This window comes from Pelmatolapia mariae, linkage group LG12, assembly GCF_036321145.2.
Source record: "Pelmatolapia mariae isolate MD_Pm_ZW linkage group LG12, Pm_UMD_F_2, whole genome shotgun sequence".
Lineage (NCBI taxonomy): Eukaryota > Metazoa > Chordata > Actinopteri > Cichliformes > Cichlidae > Pelmatolapia > Pelmatolapia mariae.
In genome coordinates this window covers 22,018,261-22,037,562 of record NC_086237.1, presented here as the reverse complement: position 1 = coordinate 22,037,562, position 19,302 = coordinate 22,018,261, and the positions used below count along the sequence as shown (strand labels likewise).

The window sequence follows — 19,302 nt, the reverse complement described above, 5'->3', positions numbered from 1 at the left end:
CAGAAGACAGGGATGGAAAATAGCATTCCCCATTAATGGTCACAGCCTTGAGATAGATAAAAGTGAGTCCCTCACCAGGGTCTGTTGCTCCTAATGATGCAAAGAAAAAAAAATTCTTAATGGGTTCCATCGAAGACTGATTCCCACCACAACAACCTATAGAGCACTGTGTTTGCATTATTAAACAGATCCCTGGCATACCTCTGGGATCCTGTAGTTTTAAAGATGTTCATTTAAAAATACTGCAAAATGCTGAACATCCCCTACGACTATCAGGAGCAAGTTGGGGTGATTTCGGATAGACGGCTGAGCATTTTTGAAGAATCGTGTGTTCCTTTTTTAAAAAAATCTTCTTTTGGATTTCACTGGACTACCGCCTAACAAAACCGCCATATTAACAGCCCAGTTTATTCCCAAATACCTGAAATCACGCACTGGTACAGACACATACATTCACACACAATGAAACAGAGCCCGTTAATTTAGGGAACTCCGTTAAATGGGATTTACTCAATCAGTTCAATGAAATTAATTGAAAAATAAAATCTTATTTTGGCTTTTGAAAGCCACAAGGTGAGATATTCTTAAAACACACACACACACACACACACACACACACACACACACACACACACACACACACACCGTTCACAGGTAGAGTGCGCCAAGGGGGGTTTTGCGCAAGTCCTGCGCGTGCATACCAGGTACACGCGCAAAGGGTTCCATGGTGTAATGGTTAGCACTCTGGACTTTGAATCCAGCGATCCGAGTTCAAATCTCGGTGGAGCCTGTCGCTTTTCACTTTGAGATGGCGTCAAATTGGCCAACTATTGAGTACATCATACACAATCAATCGGCATAACAAGATTCTTACGTTATACCAACCCGTTCTCACTCCCAAATCGTAACATTTTACGCTAGGTGACAAATCGTCAACATATTACGTTTTCGGGCACCCAAGGCGTTCCTACGTCACGACATCGGAAAACTGCGGACACATGAGAACCGTTTGGACTCAATCTACACATCTTCGCTTTTTCCCTTAAAATCGCTTTAGAAAACACTATTTCACCTCATTAAACTGCTGGTTAAGGTTAGGAATAAGGTTATGGTTAGGTTTAGTGATAAGGTTAGGTTTAGGCTTAGGTATACGGTTATGGTTAGGTTTAGGCATAAGGTTATGGTTAGGTTTAGGGATAAGGTTAGGTTTAGGCGTAGGGATACGGTTATGGTTAAGGTTAGGAATAAGGTTATGGTTAGGCATAAGGTTATGGTTAAGGTTAGGCATAAGGTTATGGTTAGGCTTAGATAAGTTTAGGGCTGCAGTACAGGGCTGGAAACCGCCGCGTACCATAACAACGTGGAAGGTCACCTTTCGCGTTCCTCAGGAACGCCGCAGGACGTGACAAAACGTCGGGATGTTACGCCTCGGGAGTGAGAACGGGCTCGTTATACAGATTTAGGGTTTGTCATGTGTTATGGAAATGCTTATTTGGGCCCCTGCTTGATGTGAGATCAAATTGCGAAGTTTTTGTGGTGTCCTGTTTTGGGAGGCTATTGCAATTTGCGACTGTTTGGAAAACCCTACCTCATTCAACCTAAACCGTTTACCTAATCAATCAAAGAAGTAAGAATGGCTTCAATGAATTAATCTAGTCAGAAGAATAAATGTCAGGCATAGTTTACATACAGAAAAAAATGCATGTAAAATATAGTGTTTCAGTTTTAACGGTGTCAGGTGTAGAGGTGTAAATTACACAGCTGCTTACACAAATCATAATCTTGCATCACAACTGAACCTCATCCTGCTTTTTTTTGTTTGATGGACCTGAGGAAGTTGAGGTGAGATTCAGCGTTCAGCGTGCAGGGGAAACACCTTGGGTGACAACTAAACTCGTGGTTCATTGTATTATTTATGACACCGTGTCTAACACTTTTACTCTCAAGAGCAAATACTTGAAAATAGTAGAAAGAGAATGATGAGACAAAAACTTTGCAAGTAAAGGAATAAAAGGCGTATTTCAATAAATTGTGTTTGTCTTGAATGAAGAATACTTTTGTTTTTGTATTTAAAAAAATGTACACTGGTTCCATACCACTCTTCAGTCACTAATATTTTTAAAAAGCAAGTATTTCATTTCATATACATGTGGGTTAACTATAGTAACTATAGTAACTATGGTAAACGGTATGATAAAGAAAACAAACCTGTTGTATTTGTCCACATAAACAATATGTGTTTTTCCTCTCGACCAGCAGGGGGCGCCGCATCCCTTGATGTGTGACAGGCAGAGCCTTTGAAAGTTGAAAGTTCAGTTGAGCGTTGGTTCTGGTCACAGGCAGACGTGTGACGTATGGTGACGTTCCGTTACGTGTTTCTTGGCGGGACGGCGTCGTTATAAAGTTAAGTCGCGCAGCGTAAACAGAGTTTGATGTGTTACAGCTGGTGACATTTTGATGAGCAAAAAATTGTTAACTTTAACAGGCGAGTGTAACGACGACGCCAGGGACTAACCTCTGCTTCTTCGGCTTCTACTTCTTCTTCTTTTTTAAAAAAAAATCTTGACGTAAGACTGCGTTAACCTAACTCAATCGAGGTAAGACTTATATGTAAGCCGAAGTAGTTTTAACGCTAAGTTATAACCAGCTGAAAACACGTTAAATGACGTTATATGAAAATAATGCTTACATGTGTTTACTTCTTGTGTAGTTACCCGGGTTCTTGTTCTCAATTTGAGGATTCCCTTTATTTTTCTGTAACTGTACACTCACCGGGCACTTCATTAGGGTAAACGTTGCTAGCACTAGGTTCGACCCCCCAGAACTGCCTTCCTGGTCTATGTTATACTGTTCTTAATAGCAGTCATAAGTTGGGTTTAGTGTAGTTATAAAAGGATTGACATGGTTAGCAACAATACTCGGGAACGCTGTGGTATTTAATTGATTTTCAGCTAAGAGACCCAAAGTGTACAAATAATCTCTAACAGTCCATTACACCACAGACAGCATCCTGAACCATTGAAACAAGCCAGTGTGGATGCCTTAATGTAATTTACACCAAATCCTGACCTTACTATCTGAAATTTGGAACAGAAGTCAACATTCATTAGACCAGTCAATTTTTTTGCCAATCTTCTGTCGTCATGTGCTTGTGCAAACTGTAGCCTAGGTTTCCTGTTTTTAGTTGACAGGAGTGGCCCCCATTGTGGTCTTCTGCTGCTGTAGTCCATCTGTTTCATGTTGTGCATTCAGAGATGCTCTTCTGCATACCGTGGTTGTAACGAGTGATTATTTCCTGGTCATTCTACCCTTCCTCTGACATTAACAGTGTGTTTTACCCCAGAACACTGCCACTTACTGGACAGTTTCTTTTTCAGATCATTCTTTGTAAACACTAGAGATGGTTGTGTGGGAAAATCCTAGTAGATCTCCAGTATCTAAACTACTCAGACCAGCCCATCTAACACCAACAATCGTGCCACATTGAAAGTAATGTAAATCAGCTTTCTTTTTCGTTCTGATTTTAAGTTTGAACTTCAGCAAGTCAGCTTGACCATCTCTGTATGCTTAAATGCATTGAGCTGAGTTTTTTTATTTCCTCCTCCTGAGACTCACTGTTCAAAACGTATTAGTTTTCTGAAGACATGGCCTTTTCAGAGATAGATAGATAGATAGATAGATAGATAGATATCTTTTTTTAGTTCTTAATTTTTTTTAATGGATGGGCTATTACATGTAAAACTGGACATTTTGGACTTTCTTACTTTTTTTTTTTTTTTTTTTAAAAATAAAGATTAAATACATTGGGATGTTGTCACACACACAGTTATACGAGTATAATGCACAGTGAAATGCTTATATATCAGGTCGGTTATACGAGTAAAGTGGAAGACATAAATAGAGAAGAATCACTGAACTCATTTAATGGTTGGTTAACATTATGAACTAGTAGTTCAGCTATAGGCCAATTATCCAGAAGTCGGTTAATGTGTTGTGGGCAAGGGTGGGCTTTGTTTCTTTCAAAACGTTAAAATGAGCATTAAAGAAAGTGAAAACAACTCCCACTGTATGAGCCTTGCTGAAGGTGCATGAGTAGAAGGCGAAACCCGTGTTAATGTGGACGGTTCCTCCTGCTTGTCTTCAGTTTTACCCTCCTGTCCGACAGGTGGCGGTACTGAACTTGTAGGCTGGTTTGCTAATCCCTGACAAAGAAAAACGATAACAATTTAACGCAGTGACAAAACTGATTACCTATTGCGCATTTTCTTGCTAATTAACAACCGTATTTCACACAGATGAAAGCTTGTGAAGAGTTGTAACTAGCCGTTACACTGAACGACTGACGTTAACTAGCAAGTGTAACGCTGAAGCTAACAGAGGCTCAGCAGACAGTGCTTATTTGATGTCATTTGGACTTGAAGCATCATCAATTACGTTCAGAGAGGTAAAAAATTTTCTTTTAAATAAACCGATATTAGTTTTAGCGCTAAGCTGACAGCTGCTGAAAAGGGCCGCTGTAACCGTATAAAGACGAGCATCAACTCTGATTAAGGCTGCTGTATGTTTGTGTACAGCGCAGAAGCAGAGCTGCACTGAAGTACAGTTTTCAGCTTCTACGACATCAGAAGCCTGCGCTTTACTTTATGTGTGACTGTGAAACTGATGGGTGACAAATTACTGCGGGTACTTTCACACAGGTGCTAAGCATAGCACCGTGAAGCGATTGAACTACCAGTGATACTGTCGTATTTAAAAAAAAAAAAAAAGTCACCAGGCTAAGTCGATGACGATTTTATATGAGATAACAGGAGCGGCAGGTTAAAGTGATTTCAGAAGTGGTTTCACTGTGTAGCAATGAACAGGTGGCAGGAGCCTCAGTCACAGAAGCCTCTTTGCTCGTATCTGGCTGCGTTTCCGTGCATTATCTGAAGATTGACACTTGCACAACAAAACTGCTTACTGTTTGCAAAACACTGAGCTCAGTGGTTACGGTGGAGGGCTACAGCAAGGAAACCAGACGATTCATTGGTGCAACCTGCAGAATCTGCCCCGATTTTCTTTTTCTATATAACGTTGTGCAGTTTTCTGGTCAACTGAAAAACCATCTGTCTGTCTCCCTGCCTGCTGGCCACCACCCACAACCACTTGATCACAAGGTGATTGCACAGGTCGCTTAATAGGAGGCAGTCTTCTGTATTCAGTCACAGTTTGACAGTCAGAAATATATTTAAATGTTATCAAATACTTGCTGTCTAATTTATAAATGCAGACAGAATGCCAACATGTGCCATCAGTTTGAACAAGTCTTTGTCAATGAGGAGACTCGACTCAAATGGCTTCCAGCTGGTTGTATTCTGGTCATATTCCTATAGAGCAGAAAGGCTGCTGAGCACAAATTTAACAGTTAAAAGTGAATTTCTGTTGACGTCTACGAGGACACAAATTCACATTTTCTACTTTCAGACAGCTTATCACTGTTAACTGTTGTATTATCAGGAACAGATTGGATGTAATTAACAACTTGACCTCATTCAGTTGCATACAGTTAGCCTGTCTCTGTCTTATGGCAGTACAGCTATGGCAGGTTTATTGACAGTGTTGGTGTGCTTATTGGATAAAGCAGACAAAGTTTAATTTTGAGAACATAATTGTCTATTTTAAAAGTTATTGAGACTTTGCATGTCATAAAATCTTAATGCATATCAAATTGTGATAATATTTTATTGTGGGGTATTTGCTGATCCCCACTTAAAATATGGTATTTTTAAGCAAGCTTGTTTCTGCCAAGTGGGACTATTAATAAGACACTAAGCCAAAATTTCTTATTACGATCTCAACATTTTGACGTACTAATTGCAATTTCAAATTTTTTCACATTTGAGTTGATAAGTTGGAATTCTGAAACGGCCTTCCTCAGCTCAGCTGCTGAAAACTTAAGTTTAACTCTAATGTCTTGCTCATGATTTGTGGCCATTTTTTTTGCACCTGCTGCATGTATGAATTATGAATGAGTGTGAGGCTGTATGATACGAGGCTGTATGATGTGTTTTGTATGTTGAGATGAGTATACTTGTTTCTGCCACTGAAACAAAAAAAACTTGATTACTGGCAGACTTCAAGTTAAATGCCATTATTTTCTGTATATTAGTGCATATTAGTCAGTCTGAGTTTTAATGAGCTATAGTTTCTTATGTTGGATTAAACCCACATTTCTGTGGTTTGATTTGTCTCTCCAGGAATCTTCACTCGTTTTTTGTTTTTTGCTTTTCTTTTGTTGTTGGGTTTTTTTTTGTTTTTTTTTTTTGTGATGGAGTCATCTGACAGCCAGGGGAAACTCAATCACATGGTGGGGACTGTGGAACCAAATGATGTTCCTGCTGCTGAAGGCGCCACCGGACAGAAAGACACGTCGCCTGTAGACATGCTGAGGTTTGTATCTCTCACCCCAACATTGGTGTTGAAAGTCAGTTTTTGATCCAGCTGTGCCACACACGTCACCTCTGGTCTTTACTTTCTTTACAGAATAAAGCAACAGATGTCCAACCAGTGCTTTGAGATGGCAGTACAGCTCAACGCAGGTATAAAACAATTCTCTTGATTAAATTTTTTTGTTTTTATTTTTTAAGAGTAAAAATAGAAATTAATTTTAAGTTTCCCCTGATAGAAAAAAATAAAAGGTCATGCAGCACATCTGAAGCAGAGAGGGACTTGTGAGTATTTGACGTTTTAAAGCCAAATGTTAAATAAAAAAGGGAAAAAAAGATGTTGACATGTGTTTGTTTCAGGCCAGAATATATCAGTGAGCTTGAAAGGGTGAAGACGCTTCATTTTAACAGCACACTGACCCTGCACAGGTACACCGCTGCTTGTATTATTTATTTTTGGAGTTCAGATGTTCTCATGTTTATCGTGACAGATCACTGATTGTCTCTGTCTTTCAGAATGCAGATGTGGCACGCTATCGGAGAAAAGCTGAACTGGAGTGACTCTGAAGCAGAGTAAGTCAACTGACAACCTACAGAAACAGCTGAAATATTTAATTATTTTTATCAAATCATTTGTTTTGTTTTTTTCCTCAGTGCTCTGAAAGCCATAAGTGACCGCTGCATGGGTCTTTGTTCACACATAAAGCACCTTCAACAGGTGAGCAGCTTAAATCTGTATTATTCTTTGAAGTGCTTTGTGTGTTTAAAATTTTATGGGATTCCTATATTAGACAATTTGTTTTGTTAGGGTATTGTAATCACTTACAGTATTGTGCAAAGGTCTTGAGTCAACCCTCAAAAACAGAATCTGTACAATTCTAACAAATTTCAAAGTCAATACTTGGCATGACGACCTTTATTCTTCAACATAAATGCTACAGGTTGAAGTGTTATTTAAAGTTGAGGGTTTTATACCCTAATTCACTATTTATTATTTCCACCAGGAGTCCAAAAAACTTCAAGATGAGATTACAGAAATACAGAAGAACAGACTTGGTATGCTTTACGGGAAAGAAATCGGATGTCTTTCACAGTTAAAGTCCTTAGTTATTTATTGTTTTGACTCCAGATTAAAGTAGTACTTTCTGCTTGCAGAGATGAAACGGCTCACGCATGAGAAGATCAAACACATGGAGGAGTTTTCAAAGAAAGAGTATCCAGACATGGAAAAGTACAAAGCTGCGTTGGAGAAAGGCCAAGCAAACCTGGAGAAATATAAAAAGATGGCCATCATGACACAAAATGTCCTCAGGGTAAACTTTAGAAAAAACAGTCGGTACAGTTTATGACTGAATGTATGATACTCACTGCCAGTTTTGTTGGTTGTATGTTAATGTTTGTTTTCCTCTTCAGGGCATCCTCTTGGCATGTAAAGTCAACTGGCTTGATGATCCCAAACTTCGAGACATCGCCATGACACTCGAGGAGTTTCCCATCTCTGACTAAAGATGGAGGTCGTGTGTGTGTGTGTGTGTGTGTGTGTGTGTGTGTGTGTGTGTGTGTGTGTGTGTGTGTGTGTGTGTGTGTGTGTGTGTCTCAAACTGTTTCAAAAACAGTTTTAGTTTCATCTTGAGAAAGTAAAAGCAATGCCGCCACATCGCCACCAGAGGGCGCGGAGGAAGCGAGCCAACAGATGAAACCTGCAGCTCAGCGTGTCACTGAAGAAGAGAGGAGTAGCACAGAGGAAGGACTACACGTGTTTACAAAGTCCAGCCAGCCTTACTGTGGATAATTACTTACAATTTGGATTTTTGTAGCTCTTTAAGTGGGGCAAAATAAAGTAAAATGCCGAAGGTCAAAGCGGAAAAGAAAAGCAGACAGCACCAAGAGGTCAAAAAACAAGGTATGTTTCTCAACGGGGTGCGTTAGCATTAGCATGTTAGCATGCCAGACTTCAAAGACGGGGTCCATCATCGTGTCTGTGCAGTGTTTGCATATTGAGTTCCGCTCGTGTATCGCTGTTTTTAACAGTTACAGCATTTAACATGAACCACTGCTGTGACTGTCGTCACTTCTGTTGACGTGGAAATGTTTCGGTGACTCCAACCCACCAGCTACTTCAATGAAAAGGTTGCTTTTGAACGTTTCTTTTTCTTGCAAATTGTTCATTTGTGCTAACTGCGATATTAATCCAGCTGCTTCCGCTGTCATTTTCTGTATGCACTGTTTAGGAGATGAACAAATGACGTAAACACAATTTTGTTTATGGCTAATCAAGATCAGAGAAACATAACCGACTGTAACAGTTCTAAAATGTAGATTTATTACTACTGTTTTGCAATATTATGAATGTAAATATTCCCCAAAGAGGCTTATGTATGAAGAAATGTTGAAAGTCATTCCTGATATGTAAATAAATGTCTTTTGTCATTATGTTAAAATGCTCGGGTTTTTTTCATGGTGGTGTGGGGTTATTTCATTTGCAAGCACCCTCAACCTCAAATGTCAATGAAAATGTTTACTGATAACAGAGCAACAAACTCAGCCAGACTTGTTTGGGGCTTGGTGGTGTCAGATTCCGTGATACGTTTTAAGGGCCCAGCCACAAAACCTTTAAGCTATACTGAAGTCAAATCACGAGGCTGAGCCAGTAATTTATTACTGTTCATGCAAACCAGACCCCTGATCCTGACTAATTAATCGCAGGCTGAAATAAACCTCAGTCCACCAGGAGTTCTTGGAAAGGTGGCTTTCCTTGATTCTTGGCAGCTATTGGAAGAGAGCCAGACTTTATGAAGCTTTCTGTTATTTGGTATTGTCTGTTGAGGAAAAAAAATAAAAAAAAATCAGACTAATCAAAATGTCAGTCTGGTCACTCTGCGAGATGCGTTTGATATTTGTAATGAGTAGTGGTGACTGACTGTGGAAGGTGGAGGAATTGGTGCTGCAACTTTACAGTATGCATTTTATTTCACAGGAATAGATGGGCATGGAGAAACAGGGGAGCAACATTGAAAGTTCACAAAAGCAGTTTAACACTGAAATGAAAGGATGAAATTCGGCTAAGTTCTAAATTTGGCCATGTTAGATAAAAACAAAGATAACAGTTACTTCTGCCTCGGATCTGAGGCTGTCTGCATGAATTTTAATGAAATTAGAAGTATGGCCATCTGGAAACTTACACTGAGCCAGTTGATGAACAGGCAGGCTGAACTGTTAACTCATTCCTACCTGAAGGCTGACAGAAGTGCAGAAGATTTTTAAAGAGGAGGATGGATGTAAAGAAAAGTGGCATCTTGGTGCCAATTATGAGCACAGGAAATGTTTTTTTTGAATCTGCAGCCGTGGTCAGGTTTCTGGACGGGATGGTGTGATTCCGTAATACTGTATCACTGCTGGGTGCATGTAAACCCCACTGAACAAAAAGCAGTGTTCACCCATCTGCAATAGATGCAGTGTTTGAGTAATGATGATTTTAAAATTTTCAGCAGGAGCTGTTTATCTGCAAAATGAGCCTTGGGGGTTTCTTGCTGTGTATATGCAGAAGGAGGACTGTAGTGCATTAAAATCCAATTTAGTAGAAAGGGTGAAAAATAGCTCATATTCATCTTAGCAAGGGAACAAGCAAAAGAAGTATTTAGAGTATAACGTTTAGATTTTGCAAGAGCTTCATAGATGTTTTTCATGGGATTAGATGAGCTGGCATGGATGGACTTATCCTTGGCTTAAAATATGAGTTTAGGACATATAAACAGATATAAGTGTTCATATATAAATGACCATAGTCGTCACACAAGACCAGCATGCAGTGATTAGTTTGCTCTCTGTTGCAGGGATCATGTTCAACACTGGCATCGGCCAGCACATCCTGAAGAATCCTCTGGTTGTCAATGGGATTATTGAAAAGGTGGGAAGTACTTGCTGACGCTGCTGCAGACAAAAATTTTAACAAATATTCACAAAATGTAAAATATGTGTTTAAAAAAAAAGTGGGCAATCGTGCAGAGGCTGCTGATCTAACTGAACTGTGACGCGTCTCTTTTTCAGGCTGCTTTGAGGCCGACAGACGTGGTGCTCGAGGTGGGACCTGGTACTGGTAACATGACGGTTAAGCTGCTGGAAAAGGCCAAAAAAGTAAGAGCCTCAAACTGTCGGGGGTCTCGCTCCAAGAACTCACACTACACCTTTATGCAAGCCTTTTTTCAAACATGTTGTGATACACAATGTCAGTAAATACAGATATTTTTAAACCTATATTTAATAGAGAATTGTATAAACATATTTAATATTGACACTGAAAATCCAATGAGTTTTTTTTTACATTCTCATTATTATTTGTTATGAGATGTTCTGTAACTTTTTAAGCCCCAACTAAATTGCAAATGGGACAAAACGTTGCACAAAATCCTTTCAAACCACCAAAAGTTTAATTCATTTTTGAGATTTGAGATTTTATAAAATTTAGCAAACACCAAAAATTAATTACATATTGTGGATAATTTGCATGAAAAGGAGCACATACATCAAAATGTATTTTCAGTGGTGCTTAGTTCTAAGTATCCCAGAAAGTCACACTTTGTTTTTCAAAATCACCAGTGGAGCTGTGACAGACGGTGGAGACGGTATTTAGTAACTCATGTGGATTAACTCTACAATCAACATAAATTTGGTTCGATTCCAGGAGGAGATACAAATGCATCCGATGTGTAAAAAGAAAGAAAAAAATTAAAATAAATAAATCTAAATCAAAAAGCCCAGGGCCAGTATTTTAATTGCTTGCAGACAGTTGCAGAAAGCACGGATGAATGCATGTTTCTGTTATATTTTTTGTTGGAGAATGCTTGGAGCACACGTGCATAGTTCATGGATCTCAGCATGGTGTCTTTGCAGAGAGGTCCACATTGTCACAGCTAATTGGAGAGGACACAGAGTGTGCCTTTTACCCTGTAATGATAAAATTTACACCCCCAAAAAGACCCTCCACACACTTGGAAAGTATAAAACTGCCATAAGACTACACAGACCGCACTCCCGGAGTTTGTCTAGTATTTCGTTTCACTTTGGTGTTTGTTCGGTGCTGCAGTGACTGCAGATTTTTAAAAGTGACTTGCCGTTTTTGCAGGTCGTCGCCTGCGAGTTGGACTGCAGATTGGTGGCTGAACTTCAGAAGAGAGTACAGTGCACGTGAGTGAACAAAGCAGTGCTGCTCTCACATATACTGTGCTTAAAAGTAGTACTTGAATATAAAGTGATCTAATAAAATCATTGTTTTCTCCATCAGACCCTTACAAGCCAAGCTTCAGATATTAATTGGAGATGTGCTAAAAACAGATCTGCCTTTCTTTGACGTCTGTGTGGCTAACTTACCTTACCAGGTACAGATGTGTTTCTGCCAAATCCACACAAGTCTTTCAGTGTCTTGCATTGCACTTGGACCAAACACAGTTTCTCTGTGTGCAGATTTCATCACCTTTTGTCTTCAAGCTCCTGCTGCACCGGCCTTTCTTCAGGTGAGACACAGCTGGAGGTCCATAGAGGAAGTTTGATCGTCTTTTCTCGTATCCCTGCTGTGTTAAGTGCCTGCTATTTATGTATTTATTTATTTTCCTCCAGGTGTGCAGTCTTGATGTTCCAGCGAGAGTTCGCCATGCGCCTGGTTGCCAAGCCTGGAGACAAACTGTACTGCAGACTTTCCATCAACACACAGCTTCTGGCTCGTGTAGACCATCTCATGAAGGTCAGCATCCGCTCTCTGATGGTTGTGTAATGCTAACAGCAACTCTCTAGACCATATGTCACAGTGTTAATGTGTATTTTGTTTATTTTTCAATGTTATCAGGTAGGGAAGAATAATTTCCGCCCCCCTCCGAAAGTGGAGTCGAGTGTCGTCAGGATAGAACCCAAAAATCCTCCTCCTCCAGTGAACTTCCAGGTGAGCTTTGATTGTTAACGAATCCTGCTGTGGAGGAGTATTCATTAAAAATATAAGTTAGACTGAAGGTGTATGTTGTTTTTATTCTGAGTAGGAGTGGGATGGCCTCGTCAGAATAGCCTTTGTAAGGAAAAACAAAACCCTCAGCGCAGCTTTTAAGTGAGTAGCTCTCAAACTGTTCACTCAAAAGTGGGTGTGGTCAAGAGCAGATGGTCATGTGATCTTGTATTCTGTAGGTCCGCTGCAGTGGAGCAGATGCTGGAGAAGAACTACAGAATTCACTGTTCTCTTCACAATACGGTGAGTCAAGTTTTTAAATAAACAACTCCTCAGCCCTCTTTAAAGATCTCGCCCGCTCCCTGTTGGCTGCTTTTAATCAGGAATCTTTTTGTGCATCTTCACAGGAAGTCCCAGCTGACTTCAGCATTAGCAAAAAAATTGAGAGTGTCCTTCAGGAGGCAGATTTCAGTGAGAAGAGAGCCAGGTCGATGGACATTGATGACTTCATGGTGTAAGCTGACATTCTCCACCTTGAAACACCACAGCCTGTAGCTTTTAGTGTGGTTTCCCTACAATTCCTTTGTAATTACATAGTAAAAAAGTATTGATATGTCAGTAGGGATGGGTATCGAAAACCGGTTCTTGTTGAGAACCGGTTCCCACTGTTTCAATTCCTTGGAATTGTTTGCCATTTTTACAAACGATTCCCTTATCGATTCCAGTCGCCCCGAATGACGTCACCACGTTGCGGAGCGTCATTTACCTGGCAGGAAACATGGCGGCTCAAACGCTCAAAAGTTTGGTTATACTTTACAAGAACGGATGACAACAGGGCAACTTGCAATACTTGCAAAGTAGATATTTCATTTAAGGGAGGAAACACTACGAATATGCAAAAGCATTTGCTCACAAAACACGTGATAACCTTAAATGAATGTCGTGTTTTTAATAGCCGCTCCGGACTCGTGAACCTCAACCCAGCAGCAGCGGTAACGTTTGCACGTCCTCTCCCGTTAATGCGGCAGGTAAATAATCAGCTAACAGTGCATATTATGTTAGCGCGATCTGCCTTATTACAAAACTTGCCATTACTGTGCGCTGCATTTAGGTGACCATGATGAGAGAGACAGAGTCCGGCTGGCTCAGATGCTGGCATTTCTCGCTGCAGTCTACCGGTAGCGTCTCCTTTCAGGCCAGGATAGATGAATGTCACCGAACAGTGACTAAGTTTGTGGTAAAAGGCTTGCACCCATTTGCCACAGCAGATGCCCCCGATTTTCTGTAAGTGAATGTGTTTAATTGTAGGCAGGGACATTACTGGATATTCTTGTGCAATTGCTACAGAATAATTTATGGTATACTTTGTTATTGCTACAGAAGAATATTTATTTTATTATTTTACATTTACAATTTTTTTTCCTGGGGACCCTGTGACACCCCATTGAAGAGCCGTAGGCTTGGATCTCTTAAGATCTCACTGTTGGGTTTGTAAGGCCATGTTACTCTTAAATTTCTATCTTGTTCAAAGAGAAGATATAAAACAAAGTTCTAAGCTAATCGACCTTAGTGTTCTCCTTTTTTAAAAAGAATCAATAAGAGAATCGATAAAGAATCAAATCGTTAAACAGAATCGAAAATGGAATCGGAATCGTGAAAATCTTATCAATACCCATCCCTATATGTCAGTAGATACATACACATGCCTCTTTTCCACTATTACCTACTCGACTCTATTACAATTGAGAAACTTTTAGTATGGTTGGCTCAAGAGTCCTGTGATGTAATTTGTATGTGACACAAATGCAACAGTCGAGCATATCGAAGCGATGGCATTACCTGCTCAGTCGGGGGCTTTTTTTCAGACTTGGGGTAAAGATGAGAGCCAGAAAGAGTCACTCCCTGACCAATCAGTGGCATGCGGTCTATTGGTGTCCCATTTTCAGCTCCCTTTGAACCCCAACGAAGAGTTTTGTTGTTGTTCTTTGTTTTTTTTTTTTAAGTAATCGGTACCAGGTTTTACCAACTAATGGAAAACTCAAAAAATTCAGATTAGAACTTGGCATGTAACATATGTACACACTGCACACGAATGTGACCTGCGTGTGGATGACAGGAGTCTATTGTAGATTATAAACGGCAGGCTGCATGTGGTTGTTAAAGGCTTCACTGTTCTAATGTGTTCAATCGTCTTTTCTTTATCATCCTCAGACTGCTGCATGCGTTCAACTCTGCAGGAATCCACTTCTCCTAACTCTGATGAGAAGATCTTCACATCTTTCAAAATTGTCACGCAAGGGAGAATTTTGTGGTGAGATCAGGGAAGAACAAACGGCCTGTGTGGTTCAGCCCCTGGAGCCCTGTTTGACGGAACTGAAATTTAAGATATTGAAATGGTTGAATGAAATATACAAATAATATCAGATGCATTTAAAGTGCTCATATTGAGTGCTATTTTACATTTGTGAAAATATATGACCTGTAAAAACTTTAAAGCCTCTTACTGGTCTGAGCTGGTTCTTTGTCCAAAAATTTTAGAAAACCAGACGTTTTCTAAACACAGATTTTCCTCCTCATGAAAAGTGTAGACATGTTACATTGTTTTTATGTAACTCTCAATAATGCAGAGTTACTCCTGCGTAATAGGTGCCCTTTAACAAGAATCAATATTCCCTGTCGCACTACATAAACAATTTGATTGCTTTCATTAGAAGTCTTGCTTTATGCTTTTGTCCTGACTTTTTTTTCTGTTTTTGAACGTCTGTACCAGAAAATAAATCTTTTATTGGTATGACTGCCATAAATATAACTACATGTAAAGAAACTAGAAATATTAAAACATAGTCTGGATAAGCTCAGAAGAAGGATAATCAATGAGTTACTAAAGAACAGACTGAGTGGTATAAAAGCTCAATAAATGTTATGAAAGAAAATAGTGAGCATTTGTTTTCTAACAATAATACACGTCTACTGGTCACGGAAACACCGAAGAAACATGGATGCAGAAAGAACACGTGTGGAAATTGTAGTTACTCGCTCTGGCCGCTGGAGGGCAGTGAATAGCAATTAATGTCTTGGTCATGTTAAGGTGGAAACATTGGCTACTGATGCTGAGATGACTTTCAAAATAAAATAAGTTTGCCGAACTTGCCATTTGAGTACACTGGAGGCGGTTACTGTTGTAAGTTAATTTTTTTTTTTTAATATAGAATAAAACATTTTAAGTATTGACTTAACGCTCTGAGGCGTGTACTACAAAGGAGGATTTCGTCTTGAGCAGGTATCGTCTTGATGCATTCTCAATCATCCAGGAAAGTAATCTCCAAAAGTTGATTCTGTTCATCTGGACGTAGCGTTTTGTGGGAGAAACGTTTCGTCACTCATTCAAGTGACTTCTTCAGTCTCAGCTGACTGCAGGTTTCCCCAAATCTTATAAACAGTACATTTGCATTATGACTGAAACCAGCCCACTGAAGGAACAATGGGCTGAGAGGTCAGTTCCTTAAAAAGGAACTCGCATCACTTAGTGATGACAACAACATTATCATCCTTCCGGCAGACAAGGGTAGGTGCACAGTGTTGCTAAACCAGAAAGACTATCATGAGAAGATTTTGTCACTACTCAGTGATGAAAATACTTATGAGCCCCTGAAACGAGACCCAGGGAGTGGCTACAGGAAGAGGGTGATAGACTGTCTGAAGCAGTTAGAACAAGACAAGGCTATTGACCGGACCTCATACCACAGGCTATACCCAGGGGAGTCTACACGAAGTCTGTATGGTTTACCGAAAATACATAAACAGGGTGCAGCTTTAAGACCGATTGTCTGCATGATCAACTCTGTCACCTATAACATCTCCATGTTTCTGGCTTCGATCCTCAACCCGCTGGTGGGCAGCTCTGAACACCACATCCAGAACACCCTGGATTTTGTTGAGAAGGTGAGAGATGTCATTATGGAGGCAGATGAAACCATGGTCTCGTATGATGTTACATCTCTCTTCACTTGCATCCCAGTCAGGGGCGGATCTAGAAGGGTGGCATGGGGTGGCAAGTGCCACCCTAAAATGATCCCTTGCCACCCCAAGTGCCACCCCAGTTTTGCATATGAAAGTGTTGTTTATTAAAATAAGATAGCATTAACAGTTTGAGCGTAGTTACAGTCAACAGTGAATATAAATGCTAAAACTGAATATATTGCATAGTGTCGTTGCATAGCCCACATTCAAAGTTCGGACTTCAAAGTTTTTAAATTTTAATTACAGGCCAGTAAATCCAGAGTTATGATAATATATATAAGCCACGCTTTTTTCTAAATACTGTCGTCACGTTTTTGTGTGTGTGTGTGTGTTTTAAGCGTTTTCTAACGACAGCGCGAAAACAGTAAAGAAAGGAAAAAAGCCACCTCTTTCCTATCGGTGGAAAAATGTACCATGTCGACCAATTTTTTAAAAAAAAAAGTCAACACGTAGGATTTGGTTGTTTAGGAAGAGGGGAGAGTTTTGGGAGTGATGGTAACGGCAGCGAGACAGAGCGAGTGAGTGAGTGAGTGAGAGAGAGAGAGAGAGAGAGTTTTTAGATGTGGGAGATTTGTGACGTTTAGTGTGGAGTGTATACTTAGTGTGTTGTGTTGTCTTGTGTAGTTGCTCTGTTGTGTAGTCGTTTTGTTTTGTGTGTCAGTGAGGGCACTAATGAATGTCACAAAGGCACATTGCAGTGAAAACGCTGTAACGAAAACCAGCTGTTGTCAGGCCTGCAGGCTTATCCCTGTGCTGTTCTCTGCCTTTTGGTGGACAAACTTCTTTTTTTTTTACTGGCACACATCATTTGTGGGGCATCTTATTGCGACACCTGATTGTTCTCTCATTTTAGTTTTAGTAATATTTTTAAATGGTTGTACAAAATGAAAAAAAATGGCAGGTGTATTGGCTGCATTTTTAGATAAATAGTTGTATATGCTTACAAAATGTACAATTTATATTTGCATTTCAAGTTATAAAAATGTACTCAACATATCTGTGGTTTTTTTACAGTGAAAATACTACTAGGATTTTAAGTTCTTTGTGTGATTTCAGATCAGTAATACTAATGCAGTGTGTCAGTGAAAAAAACAACTAAATTCAGTTGAGCTGAAAAGATACCAAACAAGGCAAGGGGGAAAAATCATATGAAACAATTTGAGGGTGAACTACAAACGTAAACTCAAAAGGAGTCAAAAATGGGCAGTTGTGTTTCAGACCTCAGTGGGTTAATCCAACAAATTATGAAAAATTAGGTTTACATTTTTGTTCATGACAGTGCAGATTTCTGACATTTTGTGTAATTTAAGCATGTAACAATGTGATTGTTTTCTAACAAAAAACAGTGTGAAACTCAAGTTAGACTTCTGTTTGTAATTGAACCGCCCCATGTTGTGTAGCTTTCTGGATTTTATACTTATTGGGCTACATATTTATTTATTATACAGGCTATACAGTACATAACATCAAAACTCACATGTTTTATGTAACTAAAGTGTGTAATTATGTGTGCTACAGACAATAATTAAGTTATAGACTATATTTATATGAAAAACGTGTATATTTACTGCATTTGAATCATTTTAACCATATGTAACCACCTGCATATTTGGGGGAAAAACAGGCTTTGAATTTGCCACCCCATTTGATTTCTTTGCCATCCTCATAAAATTTCTCTAGATCCGCCCCTGATCCCAGTCACGGAAGCGTTGGAGGTAGTCCGTAAGAGATTACAGGATGACACCAACCTCCGCAACAGGACCACTCTCAGCATCGACCAAGTGTGTTTGCTTTTGGAACTGTGTCTTCATTCCACCTACTTCACATACAAGGGTCAGTTCTACAGGCAGAAACATGGGTGTGCCATGGGCTCCCCAATTTCACCCATCGTGGCCAATTTGTACATGGAAGAAGTGGAAAAGATGGCTTTGCTATCCTACCCTGGAACACCACCAAGCCATTGGTTCAGATATGTGGATGAGAGGGTGAAAAATCAAATCTCAGGACGTACTACACTTCACGGATCACATTAACTCGGTGGACCGACACATCAAATTCACCAGGGAGGATATGAAAAGTGGCAGGTTAGCCTTCTTAGACTGTGAGATTTCCATCAGTAATGGGGGACATCTAAAAGCTGATGTGTACCGTAAACTTACACATACGGATCAGTATCTAAGGTTTGACTCTCATCATCCACTGGAGCATAAACTGGGTGTCATCAGGACGCTACAACACAGAGCGAACACCATCCCCACAGACACAGCGGCCAGGGAGGCAGAAGAACAGCACATCAAGAAGGCCCTGAGTAAATGTGGTTATCCCAGCTGGACTTTTGTCAAAGCTGGAAAGGCACCTAAAGAAAGCTCCAGCCGATCCAGGAGAGAAGGACAACCGCTGCCCAAGCGAAAACCTGTAGTGATCCCATATGTGTCAGGAGTATCGGAACAGTTGAGACGCATTTTTTCTAAACACCGGGTCTCTGTGGCTTTTAAACCCCAAAACACGCTGCACCAAAAAATTGGTCCACCCCAAGGATCGGGTCCCCCGACACAAACAGAGTAACATAGTGTACGCTGTTAAGTGCCAGGAGGATTGTCAGGATTTATACATCGGGGAAACCAAACAACCTCTGGCGAAGCGGATGACACAACACAGAAGAGCTACCTTGTCAGGCCAGGACTCTGCAGTCTATTTACACCTACAGGCCAGTGGACACTCTTTCAGTGATTAGGATGTACACATCCTGGACAGGGAGGAACGCTGGTTTGAGTGCGGAGTCAAGGAGGCCATTTACGAAAAGGGAAAGACCATCTCTGAATCGAGGAGGGGGCCTAAGGTTACATCTTTCGCCATCTTACAATGCTGTGATTGCAGCCATTCCCCAACTCTCTGTGAATGGTACTCATGGCCATTGATCATTGTTCT

General features: G+C 40.2%; 2 protein-coding genes and 1 non-coding gene across 4 annotated transcripts; all 3 read left to right on the top strand.

Annotated features, from left to right (window-relative positions):
• Positions 1–718: 718 nt before the first annotated feature.
• Positions 719–790, top strand: trnaq-uug (transfer RNA glutamine (anticodon UUG)). Its single transcript has one exon. It is a non-coding gene; the product is annotated as a tRNA-Gln (tRNA).
• Positions 791–2,353: 1,563 nt separating this feature from the next.
• Positions 2,354–7,947, top strand: cenph (centromere protein H). 2 transcript variants are annotated; one of them, XM_063490304.1, is made up of 10 exons: positions 2,354–2,597; positions 6,237–6,429; positions 6,523–6,578; positions 6,665–6,710; positions 6,786–6,854; positions 6,942–6,998; positions 7,080–7,143; positions 7,430–7,481; positions 7,581–7,738; positions 7,839–7,947. In XM_063490304.1, exons 2-10 carry the CDS (start codon positions 6,308–6,310, stop codon positions 7,929–7,931), a joined length of 717 nt encoding a protein of 238 aa, XP_063346374.1. In that variant the 5' UTR covers positions 2,354–2,597; positions 6,237–6,307; the 3' UTR covers positions 7,932–7,947. The 2 variants fall into 2 exon arrangements, with proteins under 2 accessions (XP_063346374.1, XP_063346373.1); XM_063490303.1 differs by lacking the exon at positions 2,354–2,597 and adding an exon at positions 4,184–4,444.
• Positions 7,948–8,222: 275 nt separating this feature from the next.
• On the top strand, positions 8,223–15,500 carry dimt1l (DIM1 dimethyladenosine transferase 1-like (S. cerevisiae)). The gene is made up of 12 exons (XM_063490302.1): positions 8,223–8,328; positions 10,259–10,332; positions 10,473–10,559; positions 11,548–11,609; positions 11,707–11,800; positions 11,886–11,935; positions 12,039–12,162; positions 12,265–12,357; positions 12,452–12,516; positions 12,594–12,657; positions 12,762–12,868; positions 14,566–15,500. The coding sequence occupies exons 1-12, from the start codon at positions 8,271–8,273 to the stop codon at positions 14,606–14,608; spliced, it is 921 nt and encodes a 306-aa protein (XP_063346372.1). The 5' UTR covers positions 8,223–8,270; the 3' UTR covers positions 14,609–15,500.
• Positions 15,501–19,302: the final 3,802 nt, after the last annotated feature.